A 13,647-nucleotide genomic window follows, 5' to 3' on the forward strand; every position below is an offset into this window, starting at 1 on the left:
TTTGCAGTATTTGACTTTTAATATTCTCATGACTGGATCAGTACCTTTTGAAGTTAAAACACTGGAAATGTATTCAAATGCTACAGGGTAAAATCTAGGATTCAAGTGAGTTATAAAGGACTTTGGTTATTATCCTGTCCAACAAAGTCACCCTTGGGCAAGCTCACTCAGTAAGTTGGGTCACAACCCAGACCCCAACCACAGCACTGGAATCTGACTCTGGAGGGTCCTAGTGATAACGTATAAACCATCAAACATTGTACCTACAAATTATGAGTGTCAGCCTAGTCACTCCTATTTTTGTATTTAGTTAAAACTAAGACTCTGGGCAACTAAATGATGCACTAATAATTGTTCCTAGAGCAGTGAAAATGTGTACAGAACAGAAGGAAGATAAGCATTAGTGTTTTTCCTTAGTACTCATCTCTCTATTAAACCAATGAGATTTCAGAATCCTAGTACTATTGTGTGAAAATGATCCTAACTGTGCATTGTCGTGAAATCTAAATTCATGTGCTGTGTTCTCATTTCTGTGCAGAATTTTGGGTGTTCTGTATTGAGTATCTTCCTCTAGTAATACACTGTTTCGCTTTGAATTAAACTTTTTACAAAGACTTTTAAGAACATGATGAGTGCCTAAATGATAGGCACACAAATGATAAAACTAAAGGATAGCACCTAGAAAGAAATGCTTAAGAACTGAGTAGAGCCCGGAACAGACCAAACTTCATGAAGGATGAAATCATGTTCTTCAATTATACAGCGGATGAGAGTCAAGCTCCCCACTGAAAATAATACGAAAATATGAACCCATATTGCACCAAGAAGTATTCAGTTAGATTTAAGTAAACTTTAAACATCTGTAGGGATTTTCAGACTTGCGGATAACAATGATATTTAAAAATTCAGGCTTCTATTGCTCATACATCAGAACCTGTCTCTCTAGGATTTGGTAAACGTATACTGTCTTGGCACATGGAAATGCAGGGACTAGTGGAATCTAAGAGCAGTTCTAGTTTTCTAGTTTCTGTTTTGTTTTGCCTTGTTTTTTAAGGGTGTGGGTTGCTTTGTGATTACAATATAGTAGTAAGCCCTTAAATATTATAGATAACACCATTTATAGTATTTTCTTAAAAGACCCCTAAGAAGTATCCACTTAGTGCATGCTTATGCAGTCTTGGAAATCATATTTGTTTGATAATCTAACATTCACATAAAAATATGCATACCCATTGTCATGTATAAGTTATAGTCCCTCTGTTTTCACTTTCTCTGGTTTCATCCCTCTCTACTTCATGCTTTACACATGCACACTTGGTCATATCAAATTGTTTCAAATCCATTATTTGCCCTGAGGATAAAGCCCTTGCTCTTTGGCATAACACGCAATCCCCCACAGGGTCTGACCCCATTTCCTCCTCTAGTTCATCCCCTCCCATCCTCTGCTATGCAGCCTGTGCCATGGGCTGATTGGAGCAAAGATCTGCTCCTTGAATGTGCCATGCTTTGCTCACTCTTTGCTTTCTGCAAGATCTGCCCACCTGACCAACATCTGCCCACTGAAACCCTGCGGATGCTTCAAATGTCAGCTAGTCACCTCCTATGTGACCTTGTGCATATTCCTTTTATACTCTGCTCTTACCAGATTGTCCTAAAGATGTTGTTGTTGTTGTGATTTTTGTTATTATTCTTTTTTCTATTTTTTCCTGAGATGGAGTCTCGCTCTGTCACCCAGGCTGGAGTGCAATGAGCCATCCCTGCTCACTGCAACCTCCACCTCCTGGACTCAAGCAATTCTCCTTATTTTTGTCATTATTCTTATACTTGCCTCCACACTGAACTGTGAGCCAACTGAAGGAAAGACCATATGTTGTTTGTGGAGCACTTACTGCCTTAAGTAGGGGTTCCATAAATATATGTTGAATGAATGGAAAATGGGAAGAAAGGAATGATGGAAAATTGAAAGGAATGAAAGGAAGGAAGGAGAGAGGAATGTAAGGAAGGAAAAAAAAAAGGATTTTACAACTGATTCTAACCTCGGGAAGACTACGAAACCCTAGGATATTTTTAGTTATTATGAGATGCATCATAAAAGACTTCAAACAGCATTTATCCTATTTTCCTTAATACATAAGGCAAATACTATATGTAATTGTGTTACTTTCAGAAAAGGAATATGTGACGAGAGTCTTACAAAATTAAATAAATAATGCAAAGGTTCTGAAATTCCAAAACAAATGAGAACCACTGTCTTTTTTTTTTTTTTTCCTTGAGACAGAGTCTCACTCTGTCGCCCAGGCTGGAGTACAGTGGCTCAGTCTTGGCTCACCGCAACCTCCGCTCCCAGGTTCAAGCGATTCTCATGCCTCAGCCTCCTGAGTAGCTGGGATTACAGGCGCCCACCACCAGGCCTGGCTAATTTTTGTATTTTTAGTGAAGATGAGGTTTCACCATGTCAGCCACTCTGCTCTTGAACTCCTGATCTCAAGTTATCTACCCACCTCGGCCTCCCAAAGTGCTGGGATTATAGGCGTGAGCCACTGCACCCGCCCTATCACTGTCTTATACACTTAATTCTGTGAACAACATATACACCTGTATAAATTTATATGTATTTAAAATTTATTCTGCCACCTTATTTTAAATAAGCAGTTTAAGCTTCTCCCTATTTCTTGCTTTATTTAAGCGATTATTATTAAGCAATTATTCAATAATTTTCTTATGAAATTAAAGATGGAATAAATTATCCTAATCATTTATGAAGTTATTTTTATATCTGTTCAACATTTGCAAAATTCAAGACAAAATCATTCTCTGTGGATGATACTCCCTGCCCTGGATGATGTTCCCCCACTGCAGGGCGCCCATGTCTCCTGTCCTGGGTGCTCTGGCCGTGTAATGACCCACTATCTCAAAACCTGATTAAAACTCTTGGCCAGCTGGTGCCTGTAATTTATTTGATCAAAATCATAGAACAACTCTAGTCAAAAACAAATGTGGGTCCAAATGTAAACAGTGTATCCAGATGAACGAATAATTCATTCCTTCCCATCACTGATTAAAAAAAGAAGCCTAAGTCCTTCAAGGGGTGCCAGGCAAGGATATAATTATAGGTGGAGCTGAGGGCCATTTTTATTATTTAGCACTTTATAAAGTACTTTATTTGCAAAGTGATGGCATTTTAGAGACTTAAATTGTTCAGTCTTATGTAAGTAATCAGGAAGGTAAAAATTTAAATGTATAGAGACTAACATAAAATGTGTGTGGGTTTCCCCACAAACACATTCTCACACCCTGAGTTCTTGGCTTGAAAAACCAAATACAAAGAAGCAATATGTGGACATTGGGAGAGCATTTTTGTTTCAAATTTTCACCAATATTAGTGATACAGAATGCTATCCAGAGACTTCAGAGAGGTCATTGATAATTAGTGTCAGGGAATTCATGAAACTTCTATCACTAGCTCAACAATTCTTCCTTTATAAACAAAAGCAGTTCAAGAGGCAATGTAGACATGAAGGGTTTTTTTCCTCTCTGTGAGCTTGCTACAACTAGCCCATTCTTTAAGGCAACTGATGCAAATTTGATTGAGAGAAATATTTTCTTTGTGTACTAAGATCCCTTACATTTATAGTGTCCAAGGTATGAACTTTAAATTTCACTTGCTGTACTAGGAAAGTTTCTCTGGAGTATGTTCCAAACTACATGCATAACCAGTGCGTGAGTAACACTTGATGTGAAATGTCATGTTGTAGCATCCCTGGGTCTGCAGTCTGTGCCTATGACATGCTTGACATTGCCAGTGTTTTTACTGGGAGATTCAAGGAACAGAAGTCTCCCGATTCCACCTGGACACCAGTTCCTGATGAACGAGTTCCTAAGCCCAGGTATGTGCAAATATTCATATGGCTATTTTAAACTTTAGAAATGGCAACGCTTGCACCTCTGATAATGAACATCCTGTGAACTGCACACTAGTGCCTTCCATGCCAGCCAAGCAGATTGCCTTCATCTCATTAACCAAAACCCAAAGTTACCTTCTCATATAGTCAAACCAATGTTCCTCTAGTCTTCTGCTTTAACCTCCAGATATTTATTTATCCAATGTAATACTACAATGGTGGAAACCATTTGAGGCCTTACTGGCTTATAGTTGGGAAAACTGAGGCCCAGAGAGGTAAAGGGTATTGCACAAGTTCAATAGCAGGGGGAATGATTTCCGCTGCTTCTTTATGCTTCCGTTCAATTTTATAGAGACCCATGTCTTCAAACCCAAATAAAATAGGAAACGTAAATAGTGTTTTCTGGATTTTGTGGCCAAGCTGGATCAGAGTTGAGTCTAGGACTCCAGACCGAGGGTGAGAAGAATATAGCGGGTAGAGTGGACCATTAAGATGTCTCTGGTCTGCCAGATTCTGGTCTGTTTTGGGTCCAAATACAGTGCAGTGTCCTCCTCCCCAGATCATACCTTAGAATTGCTTTCATGAGATACTATGGTCCAGAGGCAACCCAGAGACCTATGTTGTCCTATGTAGTCGCTTCCTAAACAGGCTAAGTCATCCTAACTGGGACAGGAGGGAAGTCCCCCCAAGCCCTTTGCCTGCCTCTCTTTGTGGCACACACTCACAGCTCCATTGCAGCATTTGCACTCCAGGTTCCATAGAAACAACCATGGTGTCTGTCCTCCCCCGGAGTTGTATGCCTCTGGAAGGAAGCCCAACATCTTACTAATTTTTTTGTTTTTCAACTCTCTTCCGCAACCTCCAGTCCTCCCCACAACGTACCTGGCCAAGTACACTTACATGAACTAACTTAGGTAATATAAATCAATTATACCCAGAGGAGAAACTTAGTGGTTCATCCATCTTCATTACCTGAATTATCTGGCATGTTGATACTCTGTTACTTATGGAGAGCAAACTAGGTGTGAAAAGCACACCCCAGCAACCTCAGACAGATAGTCTTAAATCATTGCCTGGGATTGTTAACTACCTTCTAGATAAGCAGGATGGGGAGTTAAGCCTGAGGGATTGGGTTTCAGAAAGTTCTTATGTAATACTCCTTGGTGTGTAAAGGTGGTGTCACTCAACCAATACCAGCACATATACTTTAAGTGATTTTCTACTAATGGCAGTGAGTTTGCCCACATACTTCCACATGCCTGCGTCGTCCCTCTTGCAGCAGTCAGGATGCTCCCAGGATGCTGCCTTGGGACAGTGTGGGCATAGGAGTGGTTCATGCTGGTGTCGTGAGGGTCCAGTCTCCTCTCCTGCACCACCCAGGCAAACCAGGTGTCTGGACCAGATGGGCTTCATTGTTTCCCTAATCTGACTTTGCTGGGATGACCCCTGACTCCTGAAACCATAGAATTTCTTGTAGTAGCAAATTTTTACGGTCATCATTCAATGACAAGAAAATGACCTTTCAGGAAAGAATCTGATATAATTGGCTTTTCATACCTGCCAAAATCAAACAAAAATAAAAACAACAATAAGAAACAAAACCCAAATGTTCTCTGAGGGAGCCCCAGGTAATGAAACATGATTACATGGAGTCTTGCTGGCACGTACCCTATTGACTTTTGGAGAGTCTTTGCTTTCTACACTTGCGAAAACGTCAACCTAATTCTCTCCCTCTATAGAGTAAATGCATGAGGAATCTCCAGCAGCCTTTTTGGATAAGTAAAACCATCCGTGAGATACGTGCAAACCACACTCACTCACTTGTTTCAAGCTCCATCACTGTTTACTGAAGTTTGTTTGTGCTTCTGGGAGGAAGCCAGCCTGCCCCCAGCTGAGGCTGAACTGTGCTGGCTGAGGCTCCTCTATGAAATGAGGAGGCGGCTCAGAGGAAATCTCAGCATATTGTGCTTGGTGGCATTCTGCATTGTTTAACTTCCTCCTCTCAGGCTGCAGTACATTCTTCTCCATTCCAGATGCTTAGAGAAGCAGTTCATTCAAAGAATTTGCCATAAGGCACAAAATGAGCTCCCTCCTTCTTCACCCTTTGTTTCATTTTAGGCCAGGTTGCTGTGCTGGCTCATCCTCCTTAGAAAGATATGCAACCTCCAATGAGTTTCCTGATGATACCCTGAACTTCATCAAGACGCACCCACTCATGGATGAGGCAGTGCCCTCCATCTTCAACAGGCCATGGTTCCTGAGAACAATGGTCAGGTGGGTGTCAAGCAAACCGTGTCCTGATGAATTTCCTGACTTCATCTCGTGCTCGGAGAACCGATCGGTGGATCATGCTTTGAAATGCCACAAACATCTTCTGCTATCCTGGGCATTCATTCAGCTGTGGAATGCTGGCCGGTTGGTTGGATGCCACTATCCCCCCATACACACATTCCCAGGGAGAAGAGTTCCAGTATTTTCAGGCTAGTTGGACACATGCCAGCAATTAGAGGAAGGAAATACCTTTCCTTCTGGATTAGCCCATTGATCCAATCTGTGCAAAAATAGAGCAGCAGTGAAGGAGAACCAGTGAATGGATGTGGATACCTGATTGGTTGGAAATGATTACAAAACTCGCAGCAGATTCCACCTGAGCATGGCTCATGGATTGTTCACTGTCACACAGAGCACAGACACCACATTCGCCAGTGTGAAGGATTCATGGTTTAGTATTCTTTTTCTGAACTGGTGGCCAACAGCGAAGGGACAGCCAATTAGAGATCTGTGATTGCATTAAAAAAACTCTTCCTAGTATTTATTCAGAGCTTATTTCCAAACAGTTCAACAGGCTTTCCCAAGTACCATCCCACTGTGGTAGTCATCAAACAAAATGTTAATTAACTTTACCACTATTTTTATACTCTGACTTTATTAAAATATAGTAAAGCACTGTAATAGCTCTGGCACATAAAATGGAAACCATGGTATATAACTTGCAGGAGGGTCTGTTTTCTGGTTCTAGCTATGGTGCTTAGGACAACTGGGTCCCCATAGAATGTCGAATGTTCAAGAGATTTCAGAGAAAGCAAATTGCTGGTAGGACTTATCCTAGGTATGCCCTTCACCTGTAGCTTTAAATGGATATTGTTTGGCTTGCAGGTCCCTGCAGTTTTTAGCAGTGCCATTAGCACCCTACCTCCTCATCCTTGAGAAGTCTCCCAGCCCCTCTACATACAACTGGAAAGCTTTCCAATCAAACATTTTGTCGATGAAGGCTTTGTACCTCAGAGGAAGAGTATGGAGAAATGGTAGTCATTGCTTTTCAATGTTAAATTAAAGGTTAAATGAATTTATTACTTCTTACCTTCATCATAGGAGACATTAGTCTTTCCTTGTCGTTCATGGAAGGGATTATTGCTAAGTGGTTTCAGGTGGTTTTGGCTATCTATTATGGGACTTGGCCCAGAAACACACACACACATACACACACACACACATTCACACCTCCTTCCTCCCCTTTGGAGCCATACTAATGCTCTGCAAATGGAAATAAAGGGCCAGAACCACTTGAGAACATTATTTATATGCATACATTTTTCTTGAGGTTATTACTAGAAAGCTATGGCACAGCTGTTTGAAGTGGAACAGGGAACACTTTAATGATAGACCAACAAAGAGATAAAAAATGTGGTCCTGTCATTTTAGATACCGCCTGACCAAAATTGCAGTGGACACGGCTGCTGGGCCGTATCAGAATCACACTGTGGTTTTTCTGGGATCAGAGAAGGGAATCATCTTGAAGTTTTTGGCCAGGATAGGAAACAGTGGTTTTCTAAATGACAGCCTTTTCCTGGAGGAGATGAGCGTTTACAACCCTGAAAAGTAAGTAGAATATTTGGTTCTTCCTTAGTTATTATTTGTTATGCTATTATGGTCCCTTTCATTCAGAGAAAATCATGGCCGACTTAGGTTTTATGCATTTTTAGATGACTTTTTAATGCTGTTTGTAAAAATTTTTTAACATCTAAAAAGCATTATTTTCTCCTTGCCAGTGTATGTGTGTGTGTGTGTTTATATAGATACATACATATGTGTGTGTCTACATGTGTGCATGAGCATAAGGATTTGTTTGTTTCACTGCCAATTAGATCAGATTAAGAGATTGCCTTGTGGGCTGGGAAGTGGGATGTGAGGGTGGTGCTGAGAAAAAGAGAAGAGTCTATTAATGATATTATCTTGCCTGATGAAATTAGATGCAGCTATGATGGAGTCGAAGACAAAAGGATCATGGGCATGCAGCTGGACAGAGCAAGCAGCTCTCTGTATGTTGCATTCTCTACCTGTGTGATAAAGGTTCCCCTTGGCCGGTGTGAACGACATGGGAAGTGTAAAAAGTATGTATTTTGCCTCACTGACAATTAGAAAGTCCGTGGTGGCTAGGAAACAGTCCTAGGTAGCTCATGGTCATCCTCTTCCTGCAGAACCTGTATTGCCTCCAGAGACCCGTATTGTGGGTGGATAAAGGAAGGTGGTGCCTGTACCCATTTATCACCCAATAGCAGGTAAGGAGCCTGAGGAGTGGGAGAGGGTACAGGGGCTTCCAGCCAAGGTGTATTCTAGATGTAAGATTTGCTCTGCTGTCACACTCCACCACACAGCTTTCCGTGCACAAACACCAGCAACGGGACTGTCAGCCTTTCTCCTTCCCTTTCCCATTTCATGGAGCCTCACCACATCACATGTGGCAGATTTCCAATTGATTAATCATCCTCAGACTGATTAAAAACACAGAATGGAAACACAGTGGGCTTCAATGTATTCCCTAGAGAGAGAGACAAGAAGGTGCCTGCCTTGATCATCATGGTGGGAGAAAAGCAGAGAAAAGGAGCAATAGGATACCAATTAGATTAGTGAGTGCTTTGTTCAGCCATAGCAAAACTGGCTCTTGTAATTGACTGTGCAGGGCTGAGAAGAAATTGCAGAACATTTGTTAAGCAATGCAATTGTACTGCAAGCATGGTGTATACATCCAATAAACCTTTTCCTGCGCTGAAGAGCGGTTGACCCTGTTACTCTTTAGGCAGTCAATCAATTCTTGGCAGTTCTCCAACAGATCAGCTAGATGAGGCCAGTCCACCATGCCTGTGATTTGGGTGTTTAAAATTGTTACCCTGGCTTTAAATGCTTAGATGACATTGACTAAGAGGTTTCTTTTTATGCTTTTACTTCAGTGGATGTGAAATCCAAAATACATTTGCAAAAGTATTCAATGTTTATCTTTGATGGGTTGTGGCAAGCAATTTAGGAGGTTAGACAGCACACATCTTCCTTCAACACAGCCATTTCTGCAACCTCCCCAGATCCAAAGGGGAAACAGAACCATCTTTACATCACTCTGTGCCTCCTTTCCTATTTCAGAATAGCTAAACAAACAGACCAAGGGCATATCTGATGACCACCACCTGCATAATTTGAGGACAAGTATTCTCATAAACAGAGCTGATGATACCTATAAAATCTGACCTGGAAATTTGACTAATGCAAAAGTCTGAGTCACTGTGTATTATTAGAACAGCTTTGCAAGTAGCATTATTGACATGCTGTAATATTAGAGGTTTGTACCTTTTCATTGGACCCCTCAAGGTGGAGGACAAAGGTTCACCAAGCATGGTGAGGGGAGCTATGAAATGACCTTTGTCCTTTCTGTGTTCAACATGTGACCAAAGGCTATAAGACTGATATTTTAAAAATTATTTTTAAGTCAATATAAGAACTCCAAAATGGTTTGCTTAAGGTTTGCATTCATATTTCAATGATGCTGGTATTGCTCAAAACATGGGGCACGCCCTTTAGAGAGTGGGCTCCAGGGCATCATGAGTATTGGCTGTCATTACCACTAGAAATCTTCATCTTTTGAGGGATTTGATTTTTAATGTGGCAAAAAAGATTAGAAACAAAACATGGTGGATTATGAGATCAAGCTGTGACTTTCAAAATAGTTTTCCTATATTTCCTATATGGCTCGTAAATAAGCTCTGAAAGCAGTTGCAAAATAAGAGTTTCAATTATATTATGGGAATATGTACAAAGTGCCCCCAAAGGAAGGTGACTCTGGTGTGCTTATTTTAAAAATCAAAATAGCTTTTATTAAAATTGGTTTTCTTAATGTCGTCACTTGTACAGCCCAGTGGTGACCTAGTAGACTTGGAAGAAACATGAGCCTGTCAAAGAGAATGACAGTAATACTCCCAAGGACTGGGGCAGGGCTGGGGGTAAACAAATAGCCAAGTGGTCTCCACAAAATGCACCACCGGCTCCTGTCCCCTCTCTAGCCACTTGGACCTTTGAACACTTTTGGCTAGATAAATGTCTAGGCAAAAAAACCTTGCCTAGGAAGGCAAGGGTAGGAGTGAAAGAGTAGAGAGAAAAAGACTTTTCTTTTTAATTTATAGACTTCTATATTGTTTCTATGAAGAGTGTATTTTAACATCTAAACTTCTTAAATGTTTAAGAAATGCTCAGAGAATTAGAGTAAAGAAGGATATAAATAATCTGCAAGCTTATTATCTCCCTGAATAATATCTGAATTCACTGCTTAAACCATGGCTTCTCTTTGGAGAGTCACCTAAGACTTTCTATAACTTCAGAGATATAAACTTCAGAGATAAATATTCAAGCTGTTAACTATTTCTTTTTTGCACCTGCCACTCATCAAACTGTGTTACTGTCTTTAGTGAAACTTAAGACTCATTTCTGAAGACTCACGTTATTGTATTCGTTTCTGTCTCTCTTTCCCTTCCTTTTTTAAAAGACTGACTTTTGAGCAGGACATAGAGCGTGGCAATACAGATGGTCTGGGGGACTGTCACAGTAAGTACAGTCTTTTATCCATTTTTATCTTTGGGCAAAGATGCTTTCAGTGAACGGCCTAGATACATCAGCTCACATGTGGATCTGAGTGTAGCAGACATTAAAGCATGCATAAATGACAGAAATCATCTTCTAAATATCAAGTAAAGAAAGCACTGTGTTCTAAAGCCAGTGTTGTCAATGTTGTCACTATAAATGCTGGCACCTATTTCATTAATTCTAATGCAGGGGAACAAATTCACTCTAGAGGATATTAATTGTAGCAAAGCAGTAAGTTAAATCAGCATTTCCATTACAAAATGACAGTTTTGCTGTTTTTAAAAACGTGCTTTTATACTGTCATTTTTAGCCGAATAATAAAAAGATTGATCATTGTACTCTAGTTTTTTAATTGAGTGGGCCTGTTTTATTCTTGAACATATCGACTAACAAAAGTAATTATGTTTTTAAATTAGATTTGTGTCTGTTACCATATATGATACGAAAAAAATTTCAGAAATAACCCACAAGTACAAGGCAATTAAAAATAACCTTTTTATAGGAATTGGCCTACTATGTAAATCTCAGCGTTCATTATTAACTGGTAACATTTTAGTTAGAACTTTATATAAAGGCTCTGGCTCAAATTTCTGCCCAGTTGTCATGTGACCTGATTAATATCAATATTCTCCTGAAAATGCTTTATTAATGCTAATTTAAAGAATAATACCATACTCTTGGAAAATATGTTTAGTTTGTGCTGTTTCAAATGTTACATATGCTGAATTTTAAGAAGCTTGCATTCAAAATGGCAGCAAATAATAGCTCCCAAGGGAATGAAGTTATATTATCCTGATATTTGATAATATAATGAAAATCATGGATATAATTCTAATCTTTCAGTCATGAGTACTGAAATTTCAGACTCTAACGTGTCATTCAACTTTCTACCTTACCTTTTTTAGAGATTAGTTATAATCAAATAAAGAGGGCTAAAGGCAGCCTTATCTCCAAATCTTTGCCATATACATTTTTTCATTTACAAATATTATATATTGGCAAAAAATTCTAACTTATTATGTCTTTTCACACAAAATTGATGAGTTAATAAATAAGCATAGGAGAAGTGTCATCACCTAAAGATGTATGTTACGTGTGTGCATTCATCTGTATCAGGGAAATAGTTTGATGTTTGATCAGTTGACCTTAATCATCTTGGTGCATTATAGCTTTATTTGCAAGGAAACAGGTTTTAAGATGTGTGTGTGTGTGTGCGTGTGTGTGTGTGTGTGTGTGTGTTTTATTAACAGCTTAGTTAACTGATGTTAATGAACCATTTTCATCATATTTATATTACTTGTGATAGTGGTGTCTGTAGAAAAATAGGGGTGTAGATTTGGATCAAATCAGAAAATACGTGAAACATGTAAAGATGGTTGTTACTTTGTCTATAAAATGCCCACTGTCCCAGTAGGCTCACACCCTTATCTGCGTTCTCAGGCAGAAGAACCTAAGGAAACCTCTGTATGTAGCATAGGAGAAGCTCTCAGGTCCCAACCCCGTGATTTACAGTTTATTTCCAGAGTAATCTTAGTGGTCAAGCCCCTGGATCTGCCTTCGTGCTTTGTAGTGTGTCCTTGACCTTTAACCTCACTCTTGCTGAGGCACATAGGGTGCTTGCTCAGGGCAGGAGTCAGGCTGCCCCTCTGCCTCCCTGCCTTTCCTCATGGCTTCTCCTCTCCCCATGTTCCTGCTGGAGCATGAACTACCTCTATTAGACAGTCCTATCCCCACACAGGTATTCAGGGAGGATTTCTCTAACTGGTGCAGTCATCATAACTGGTACAAAATTAACAGGATGTTAAAGGGAAATGAGGAAATCACAGCAGCCAGTGTTAGAGGCTGAGTGAACCAGAGATCTGACCCCAACACACAGCACACACCCAGATATATTGCCTAATATGTGTAAGGGTTTGTTTTTTAACTTCCAAACTAAAACTCCTGATGATTTCAGAACACTGTAACACTGGACAGTTTCTCACAGCGTGGTTGTGAGGATGAAGTAAAAAGAGAATGTAAAAAAAAAATGTTTTCTTTGTAAGTGTGATCCAGGTATCACTTATGCACATGCATGTCCCTCTGTATAAAGAAGGGTTTAAACTCTCGAAGTCACCTATAATTGCGGTTACCATTTCGTTTGCCAACTCTTGCATTTTCTCTGCCTCTTGGCAAAGGGAGGGACTTGGAGGAAATTCACTTGGTGGAAGAGATATGGAGGTGTGAAATTGGACTGAGTATAAAGCATTTTACATTACACGCAGGAATTAAAAAGCACTTACTTAGTATCGGGGACCATACGTACGTCGGCATAGTTCTGTGTTAGCTCATTCCCACTTATGTAAGTCGCACTAAGCAGAGTGTAAAACATTAAGTAACCTTCTCCTCCCTTCTGTCTTTCAGATTCCTTTGTGGCACTGAATGGTAAGGAAGATATTACTCTCATAATTTCATACTGGTGGAAACCTATCTGAGAATTTCTATTTCATTAATCCCCTTGAGTATGTTCAAATCTTAAGTTTCTTTTTAATTAATTTTTTATCCTCATTATTTTTTTATAGACATTTCAACTCCTCTACCAGATCATGAAATGTCTTACAACACAGTGTATGGTCAGTTTACAGATTTTTTTTTTTTTTCAATTTGTTAAGTCATTCATCTGGCAGTAGTTTATAGTTTTCATTCCTAAACATCATGGACCAGATTCTTTGTTACTTAAGGGCCCCAATTCACTAAAATTATTTATTAATTTCACCATCCTTCAAAAATCACTCTGCCTATGTGAGACAATTGATGTGGGAGACTGAGTCCTAAATTTTTAATCCAGATAACATGAAATATG

At 39.7% G+C, this 13,647-nt stretch overlaps 1 protein-coding gene across 3 annotated transcripts in view; it reads left to right on the forward strand.

Moving 5' to 3' along the window:
• SEMA6A (sema domain, transmembrane domain (TM), and cytoplasmic domain, (semaphorin) 6A) overlaps nt 1-13,647 on the forward strand; it is a 143,854-nt gene that overhangs the window by 103,414 nt on the left and 26,793 nt on the right. For 2 of the 3 annotated variants that reach the window (XM_011972858.1, XM_011972859.1), the window contains 7 exons: nt 3,756-3,887; nt 6,021-6,176; nt 7,605-7,781; nt 8,153-8,293; nt 8,381-8,461; nt 10,711-10,769; nt 13,209-13,229. In XM_011972858.1, the coding sequence (XP_011828248.1) occupies nt 3,756-3,887; nt 6,021-6,176; nt 7,605-7,781; nt 8,153-8,293; nt 8,381-8,461; nt 10,711-10,769; nt 13,209-13,229 (767 nt within the window). Of the gene's footprint in view, nt 1-3,755; nt 3,888-6,020; nt 6,177-7,604; nt 7,782-8,152; nt 8,294-8,380; nt 8,462-10,710; nt 10,770-13,208; nt 13,230-13,366; nt 13,418-13,647 lie in introns of all 3 variants that reach the window. The other variant, XM_011972857.1, reaches the window with a different exon arrangement.

The sequence above is a fragment of the Mandrillus leucophaeus genome, unplaced genomic scaffold (genome assembly GCF_000951045.1).
Source record: "Mandrillus leucophaeus isolate KB7577 unplaced genomic scaffold, Mleu.le_1.0 Scaffold131, whole genome shotgun sequence".
In the NCBI taxonomy this organism is placed as follows: Eukaryota; Metazoa; Chordata; class Mammalia; order Primates; family Cercopithecidae; genus Mandrillus; species Mandrillus leucophaeus.